The 9,465-nt window shown below is 39.7% G+C and overlaps 1 protein-coding gene across 13 annotated transcripts; it reads right to left on the bottom strand.

The window, feature by feature from the left end:
* Window positions 1-2,221: 2,221 nt before the first annotated feature.
* Window positions 2,222-8,332, bottom strand: LOC149258300 (heat stress transcription factor A-1-like). Of its 13 annotated transcripts, none has more exons than XM_089415078.1 (7): window positions 7,917-8,332; window positions 5,972-7,025; window positions 5,656-5,874; window positions 5,140-5,239; window positions 2,978-4,990; window positions 2,742-2,823; window positions 2,222-2,531 (listed from the first exon to the last, which is right to left on the bottom strand). In XM_089415078.1, the coding sequence occupies exons 1-2, from the start codon at window positions 8,121-8,123 to the stop codon at window positions 6,096-6,098; spliced, it is 1,137 nt and encodes a 378-aa protein (XP_089271204.1). In that variant the 5' UTR covers window positions 8,124-8,332; the 3' UTR covers window positions 2,222-2,531; window positions 2,742-2,823; window positions 2,978-4,990; window positions 5,140-5,239; window positions 5,656-5,874; window positions 5,972-6,095. The 13 variants fall into 13 exon arrangements, with proteins under 13 accessions (XP_089271204.1, XP_089271218.1, XP_089271215.1 ...); XM_089415092.1 differs by having other exon boundaries at window positions 2,978-4,985; XM_089415089.1 differs by having other exon boundaries at window positions 2,978-5,014; window positions 5,772-5,874.
* Window positions 8,333-9,465: the final 1,133 nt, after the last annotated feature.

Below are 9,465 nucleotides of genomic sequence, written 5' to 3'. Positions count from 1 at the left end.
AAATATTGTATCTCTACTAGAAGAACCATATAGACAATATACTAGAACATGGGCCCATGTACTTTATCCAAAAAACCTAAAATGTGAAATTAATTAAGTCATACCCTGATCAAGGGTTTGACAAAAGATCAAACCCATATGCAAAGTGCATGACTAGATTGCACTATAAACTATTTTAATAGTATCATCTAAAAGATACACGTTGCAGTCAATTACGGCTCTTCGATCACTTGTGGATAAGACAAGAAAGACTTGAAGACACAACTCTCTACACCACAACCATTGCATATATAGTTCCTCTATATCAAATTTGCCCAAATATAAGTAAACCTATTGAATAAGGCAAAGAGTCATTCTAAGGTCTTTAGGATCTGCAAAAAAAGAAGGCTCCATAAAGTCTTCAAGGAATCCCTTATATAGACCAAAGAAGGGCATAATACTAACGCTTTCAAGAATTCTACAGTGTAACGTTTTATGCATTTAGGGCAGCCAAGCCCTAGACAAAACATACTGCAGAATGAACAAAAACAGTGTTGGAATTTTAAGGGAAGGAAAAACCCTAGGAAACCCTAAGAGATGATAAAGAAAACCTAAATCCACAACCCTTGGGGCAATGCCTTTGGACAAAAGCTTTAGATCACCTACACAAAATCATATCTAGAAACACTAGTTCTGAACTTCCGTGATGACAAAAAAGTGATGCCAACAGCCAAATATGTCCAAATTGTTGCTGAAAAAAGAAATTTTGGGGCTCTAGTTCAGTAGTCACAAAAAGTGATGTCACTAGCCAAATGTCTCCAATATGTTGCTCAGAAAACAAAACTGGAAACCATAGTTCTGCAATGACAAAAAGGTGATGCCACCAACCAAAAGTCTTCAAACATTGCTGCAAAAATCGATCTGGAAACCCTGGTTTCACAGTCACAAAAAGGTGATGGCAGCAGCCAAAAGTATCCAAATAGATGCTGAGAAAACACTGAAATAAATCAAAACGTAAACCCTACTGTAGAAAATCTATGGACAAATCTATGTAATTAGTGCAGAAAACAGGCTTTAACAGCCATAGAAAAAGGTCTTTTCCAGCCAACAAAACATCATGGAATAAACAGCCATAATATTCCCTTGATTTGGTTCTCTTATGGACACCAAAATATGATCACAACATTATGACCCACAGAAGAAAAACTAACAGTGAACAAGGTAGAAAATGTTCACACCCACTTTGCTACCTTGTTGAGGTCACAAACAGGAAGAGGGGATTGCATGGAACCAAAACACTGACACAAAACCCTGCAGCAAACAAAAACAGAGAAAAAACAACATTAAAATAGTGCACAACATAGAGAAAATGCCCAAGCATGAGTGCACTACACATGAGATGCACAATTGCACATAAAAAGAAAGATATGCCAACCACAAAAGAATGTCAAAGATGTAGTGTCTGTAGGCTTAAAACACTTATATTAGAGAGGATTGGCTCAATGATCAAAAGATAATTTACAAATGAGGTTTGAGTAGTGTATTTAATAATTTATACACAACTCAAGTTGGGTGCCCTCCCAAGAGGGGTTATGAGCCGACATAAGTAGGGTGCACTCCCCAAGAGGGTTATTGAGCCTACATATCAAAGTTGACTAGGTTTGCTTGAACCATAACCTAATAATACAACAAATAATCACATTAATGATAAATAAGAGTTAGTCCTAGGCAAATGTGGGGATTAAACTATTCTCAACAATGATTCACCAACAGTTGTAAGATTATCTGAAACATCCACGAAGCAAACATCTAAACATAAAATAACCATTTGACCAAAAGAAACAGCAGTTGTAAGGTTATCAGAAACATCTATGAAACAAACATCGAAATATAAAATACCAGTTGACCAAAAACAAATCTTCCATTTGCATGAAACTGGGGGAAACAGACACTAAACTATGTTGTAACATTTGAAAGCCTGTTGTTCGTCGCCTTGTGGTCTAATGGTTGAGACAAAGCATTTCCATCAAACAACCTAGGTTCAAACCCCAATACACATAGGGTAGTAGAATATGTGCTTTAACCAACTTCAATGGCCTCCAACAATGAAGTTCATAGATCCCTGCATGTTAAAAAAAGTGTGTACCCATACCTACAAAGCATTCGAAACAATGTTCACATGCAATTTGAGATAATAGCAATATCATTTTCTTTGTCCCACTTTTGCATACCAATATCAAACTTTTCAAAATCTAAAATGAATCCTTAATTCCAACAGATCAGAAAACATTGTTCCAGAGACAAAAGAGAATCTGACAAAGCATTTTTCCTAAAAGACTTTTGAGAATATGACAGACAAATTCTTGAAAATTAATATCCCCATGAATAGTAGAACAATATTTGCCATAGACAACAAGAAAAAATGACACATGCCCAAAATTTCTTGCGTTGAATATGATTAAAGGGGCATGATAATGCATTTGGTTGGTTGAAAACTTGTGTGAGAAGGCTTTTCTTCCACCACTCATTGATTTCATTGGTAAGGCCAACCCCTGGAAACAACCTCAAATTATCAAGGCCATAGTTGTATATTCAAATAAAGAAGAACATATAATCTAGAATCTCCAATTGTGTCTTCCATATATCCCAAGTTCAATTAAAATCAAGTTCCTAGCTGATTAATTGTAGTGAGTGACTGTTATTTTATAGTTTTACCCAACAACACTATATTGGAGATTAAGGATATGGGTGTTGAAACATACCAAGCTTCCTTGGCCAGCAGGGCACTGACTCGATCCAAATAATCTTTGATAATGCTCTATGAATCCTACCATAGAATTCTGTCTGCTTCATTACCAATTACAAGATTTAAGTGTACATTCCACAAAATATATAATCCATAACATAAAATACAGTACAGTTCTTCATTCAGAATTTGCAATAAACAAAGTCATAACTGAATACTAATCTTTAAAACTAAGTTAAACATGTGGAATACCTGCAAAGTAGTGATTTTCCAACCAGCTGTAATCATCCACTGTGGATGCCACCTGCGAGCTGGGCTATGAGATGACAAGGTATGGGAAATTTTCACCCACTGCTCTCTCCCTAAATTCACCGTGGGCAGTGCCACATGATTAAGATAGCAATGGCTACTGGCATGAATCCCAACACTAGATCTCGTACAGGATGGTTTCAACTTCAGGCACTAGAATAGCTATCATGGATCAAGACTCAGCACAGTGTAATAGAGGTATGATAGAGGCATTCCTTCTAGGTTCTCATTCTCACAGTTAACCATTATTCACTATGAAGAACAGTACTTCTATGCAATAGCATTTTAATATGCAAGGTAACAATGGCAGCAGCAAACCGACCAGCTCAGAGTGAAAGGAAAATGGAAGGAAGGTGGAAGAATCCATTTTCAATAGACAAAATATGCATTAAATACCAATCCTTTCATAGATATGCAATGTCAACATTGCCCCATTTTACCTCCGCAAAGAATAATCACTGAGCACCAGAGCATTAATGTCAGTATATTTGCACATATACACTGTTGGATCTCTGCACATATACATCCAACTATGTATATATGGGTATATACTGCTATTAATACTCTGCTGCTTGGTGCTTATTGCTTGCCCTTTTACCTTCCCTTTCCCTTTCTCACATCATAGTCCCCCTCCATGTTACTAGCCGCATCCATGTCAATACTTTTATTAATATAACTTTATACATTACTACATGGTGATGTCAGCATTTCCAACCTGGAAAATATAACAAACCTAAGTATCTAATTATTCTCCAGGCCAGCCTTGGCCTTGGACTCTCGCTACGAGCCTTTACAGCACAAATACAAATACGCACTTCCAGGTGTTTCTATACAAGCTCACATGTTCCAACACCCAATATTACAAATCATTTACCCTTCAGATTATGTACAGCACAGTGGTCAAGAACAGTGTATTATAGGTGTTCACTGTTTGCATTTTTGTCTGCCCGTGTGTGATTGATCTCCAGTAGGGTGATTGCTTGGATATAGACTTGCCTAAATCTTGCAATCTCTTACAGCACTTTTAGCTCAAGCTTGAAACTTTCTGAGCATTGTTCTAGGGCATTGACAATAAAGGAAATGATATTATCAGAACCTTAATATCTGAAGTTATTTTGACAAACCTCTTCATGGTGCAAAACGGAGGCTTCAATAAAAGATTATGCAACTCTTATAATGCTTAAAGGAGCAATTAAGCACTTGATCCAAGCATAAACACAGGTATCCAGCACCCAGCCTTCACACGCACCAGAAAATGCCCATCCTCTGCACCAGCCTTCACCATCCAGACCAGCATAGATAAGTAATGTGCCCAAAAGAAAGAGAGTTCCATCTGAGAAAGGTGGTCAAGAACGGTGTATTATAGGTGTTCACTGTTTGCATTTTTGTCTGCCCGTGTGTGATTGATCTCCAGTAGGGTGATTGCTTGGATATGGACTTGCCTAAATCTTGCAATCTCTTACAGCACTTTTAGCTCAAGCTTGAAACTTTCTGAGCATTGTTCTAGGGCATTGACAATAAAGGAAATGATATTATCAGAACCTTAATATCTGAAGTTATTTTGACAAACCTCTTCATGGTGCAAAACGGAGGCTTCAATAAAGGATTATGCAACTCTTATAATGCTTAAAGGAGCAATTAAGCACTTGATCCAAGCATAAACACAGGTATCCAGCACCCAGCCTTCACACGCACCAGAAAATGCCCATCCTCTGCACTAGCCTTCACCATCCAGACCAGCATAGATAAGTAATGTGCCCAAAAGAAAGAGAGTTCCATCTGAGAAAGGAGTTCTGGGATTATCCAGCACCCTCAAGCGCTGTAAGCCCCCCACCCAACACTTCAGCGTCCAAGGATCACCACCCCAGCAAACCCCACTGACGGGCAAAGTCAAGGGGGCAGCATCCCACACCCGTAAAAGCCATAAAGCATTCGTTGCACTGAATTCCTCCTGCGCTGCATCTCAGAAGGGAGGTTATGCTAATGAAAAAGAAAAAGCATAAATTTACTATTGGTACCTAAAACTTAATTTGTACATTTTATAATCTTGGATCTCTAATGTCAATAAATATGTTGTTAGACTAGTGAATGACTGCAACTCTTACCATAAACTCGAAACTCTAGTTCGTCAAGTTTTGCATGAACATTCAGTCGTTTCCAACCGCTTATCTGCTGCCTTCTCTGCAGCTCTGTCATTTTTTGCAACTTCACGGCAGAACAGTTAATGCAGCTATCAGTAAAAAAAACTTCAACCAGTCATTCACTATAAATCACATAATGCAGAGTCAAGGCAAGCACCTGCCAACCACACATAAGAAACTGCAAGGTGTACAGAAGTAGAATATAACTCACACAACGCATGACAAGCAAAAACTAATAAAAATGTAAACGACCTCAACCAGGCATTGCTGACCCGAGAACCTAAGTAAGTACTTTTGAAAGGAATGAAAATGATGCCCCAACACTTTCCCGTGTCTTCATTAAAAATGCTGGTTGTATTAATACAATTAACAAGCCCTACAATGCAATTTCCAATGTGATTTCCAACAATAAGACTAGCAAACAGCAAAGTCATACAGTCATGCAAGCATAGCAGTGCAAAGCATAAGCATGAAATGCACCTTTGACATCGATCCATGAAAAAATATAGATGGAAACAGTAGTACAATGCAGAGCAGAAACGTGGCCAAATAATCCAATTTTGTAAACCAGGTCCACGGCAAGAGAGACCACTGACCTTAAACTGCTGCACTGCTATTTTTCACTGCATTATAAAATAATATACAAATACAGGTTCAACCTGACAATTATCCAGTTCCCTTACTGCAACAGAGATCCACCTGTTTAAGACAAATAATTTTAAGCCACCTGAAAGTATAAGCCACCATAACCTATAGAATAATAGATAAAAGAGACTCTGACATCATGATTACGTACTCGACCAAGCACTCGTAACTACCGACAAGAGAGGTGAATCTCCTATGCAGAGAACAGGATCTTCTTTTCCTCTGACAAATAAGACAGGGCTGCCCCAAAAATTAGTAGCAGCCTGATTAATTCACTATAACATCCTCTCTGCAATTGAAGCAGTAAGCTCAATGGACATCGGACCACCCCCCATGTCTCTACCAATTGGAGACTTGGCAGGGGTAGCGAATGCGCTATGTGCCACTTGAGCTTCTGACTTGATAGTGAACTGGGTGTTGTCAATGAAAGTATGATCCCCGCTCATCATGTCGTCCAGATCAGTCCAGCCCAGATCATCCTCTTCAAAGCTGGTATCAATACAAGACTCGGAGTCGCAGGCATATATCTCAGACATGTGGTCTAAGTCCACGGAAGCCGGTATTACATCCTTAGATACCAGTCCAGTCCCAGTCTCGAATTCGAACTCGTAAGGCAGTATATCTGTTGTGGAATCATTGAGATTGACGAACCCATCTGCAGCTAATCCCTTTTTGATCAGCCCATCATGAATACTGATCTCCCCATGGTCAGGAGCAACTAATCCATCAGGAACTAACCCATTTGCAGCCAATTGAGGAATGTTTTGAGTCCCCAGACGTATCCTTTTCCTGCTGCCAAGCTGTCTGTTGTGAAGAATCTGGTCAATCAAGCTAGGATTCTCCATAACTCTAGCCAAGAAGGAAATCATCTGCTGGGGCCTCTGCTCGGTCACCTGCAAACGCTTGTTCATTGCCTCGACTTCCCGATCAGTGTCCACCTGTCGTTTCTTCAATTGGTCAAGATCCTGAACAATCAAGTTCTTATCCTGCTTCAGTCTCTCCACTTCCCCTGTAAAATCATATGATTCACAAGTGCCTTCATTGCCAAATCCGGAGGAGGACGTGCCACATCCTTGCAGGTAATGCTGCTGCTGCTGAGATTGAGTCGCCTTCTTGCGATGAATGGTACTCAATAAATGCTTCTGTCCTCGCAGAAATCCTTCGTTTGCAAACTCCCATCTATCTGGATCCACCTTGCGAAATCCCTGCAGCATGAGAAGAATACCAGAAAGAATCAGATTCAAGTTTTTGCACAACTACGTGCATTCTATATTCTACAACCTAGGTGGAGGTGGTGGTGGGGTGATTCATCAACTCTCTGTGTGTCCGTGTATTGAATGTGACCGCTGCCCAAATTCATCTAAATTCAGGTCTGTGTATTGAAAGTATTGAAATATGATCAGTAGCCTAATTCATCTAAATTGCGGCCTGTGTCCCTGTGTTTTGAATGTATTGAATATAAACACTGCCCAAATTCATCTAAATTGGGGTATGTGTTCCTGTGTACTGAGTGTAAAATTCAGCTGAATGGGGGTGTCTGTGTCCCTGTGTACTGAGTGTAAAATTCAGCTAAGGGTCTGTGTCCCTGTGTACTGAATGTAAAATTCAGATAAATTGGGGTCTGTGCCCGTGTACTGAATGTATTGAACAAATTCATCTAGATTGAGGTCCGTGACCCTGTGTATTGAATGTACCGAATATGAATACTGCCCAAATTCATATGAATTGGGGTCTATGTTCCTTTGTATTGAATATGAACAACACCCAAATCCATCTAAACTGGGATTGGATATGCATTTCGAGGTGGTCGGGCTCATGGTGCCACATCTAACTCAGGTATCCAATACTGAAACTGGCTACTGCGTTATCCAATATTTTGGAGTTATCAGATTCAGACCAGGATTTAGATGATGGGCAAGGTATCACATACTTTGAAACTTGATACATACAACTTTCCAAACACATCAGGCCCAAATTTAGATTTATTTGGGTTTAAAATAAGTCCAGTGAATTAAACAGACTAGGCGCCTATCAGGCCCTGATTTAGAAGGATTTGGGTTCACAATTAAGTTTTATGAATTAAGCTAGATACTCACATATGTATTGAGTTGGCGAACAAAGCTGGAGAAGTTGCAGTGCTTGAAGTATCGGGGCAGCAAATGTTGGGAGAACTGGTGGGGATTCTTCACTATGAAGCTGTTGTTGCCTGCACTCCATGCAACCACAACGTCCGTGCTGGGATCGTCCACCATTTCATACGTTTTCATGATAAAAGGCGTTGAGCAGCTACTAGCCGAATCCATGTTCCTCCTTGAATGAATATTGAATTCAGATTTTATATGAATCTTATTATAATTCTATCCTCAGCTCTGTAAGACTCAGCTTACAGTTATGATTTAGCCAAAAAGTGGCCGGAATTTTTATTTTAAGGCCGCTGAAGAGAATTCCGGTACGTTCCAGATATTTGTCAAAGGGAAGATATTTTGTGGGCGGTTGTAGTTTTCGTGGGGTGTCTAGATATTACCGAATGAAAGAGGACTGAAGGTTCATTTTACGGGGTGGAAACTGAGAAATCTTTTTCATGATAAATATTTTCCATGATTTCCAGAAGCAGGATACGATCCATGCAAGACATCAATCCCATCACTCGATGTTGTGTCAAGCCTGGATGAGCCATGTGTCCATAAAGCATGTATGACATCTGTCTAGATATTTCTCCATATTTCTCCGTATGATGTTTGAATGAAAAATTAGTTTTTGTAATGGCTATGAAAATTTAAAGATGATTTTTTTAAATTATGGCCATGAAAATTGGATTAAAATTGTAATACTAAAAATCATTAACATAGTAAATATCCTTTGTAATTAAATTCTAAAATGTTAATATTTCATATATATAATTTTATAGCAAACTTAAAAAACATTTCAAATATAAATTTTTTATACTTGTGATTGTTATTTATATTATGATATTTTCCAATTTAATGATATTTCAATGGTTTTTAAGTCACAATTCCAAGTTTAAGAGACACCCATTACGTATGGGGACATATCTTTATGCAAGGGAATTAATTTATATTTGTAATTTTTTTAATGGTGTGTTATTTGTGGTGAGGTTGTATTAGGGTGTAATGTTGGAGTGTGAGGGAGTGCTGCTGCGGGAGTGTGAGGGAGTGTGTTGCTGCGAATCAGTGAGTGTCCCTGGAGTGTGTTGTGAGGTAGTATTGTGGGAGTGTGAGTGTCGTTGGGGTGCTGCTGGGAGTGTTGTTGGAGAGATAGTGTCGCTGGAGTGTGAGGGCAGTGTCGCTGGAGTATTGAGTTCTGTTGCGAGAGGTTGCTTACTCTGCTCTCTCTGGCAGTGGGTGAGTGCGGAGGGTGAGGAGAGTGCCGCGTGAGGGGTGAGGTGAGTGAGGGACCGTCTTTCTTGCCTTCCCACGGTTCATTTGGGTGCTTTCGCTTCTCAGGGGATGAGCACTGGAGTGTGTGGTGAGGGCTAAGGGTGAGAGGAACGCTGCTGCGGATGAGAGGAGGTTGCGGGTGAGGGGAGACCGAGGAGTGCGTGTGAGGGAGAGAGGAGTGTTGCATGAGGGGAGTCAGGGCTTCCATGAGTGAGGCTACGTGAGAGGGGTCGAGGAGTGGCGACTA

The sequence above is a fragment of the Pinus tabuliformis genome, chromosome 6 (genome assembly GCF_031772625.1).
Source record: "Pinus tabuliformis cultivar Carrire ecotype Pingquan chromosome 6, CPIR1, whole genome shotgun sequence".
Classification (NCBI taxonomy): Eukaryota; Viridiplantae; Streptophyta; class Pinopsida; order Pinales; family Pinaceae; genus Pinus; species Pinus tabuliformis.
This window is presented reverse-complemented; position numbering and strand designations above follow the sequence as displayed.

Bases quoted from the DNA above. Each gene is read 5' to 3' on its own strand.
- LOC149258300 (XM_089415048.1), bottom strand. From the start codon at position 8,123: ATGGATTCGGCTAGTAGCTGCTCAACGCCTTTTATCATGAAAACGTAT. The intron at 7,026-7,916 runs GTGAGTATCTAG...CTCATGCTGCAG, and splicing joins TTCGCCAACTCAATACATAT to GGATTTCGCAAGGTGGATCC.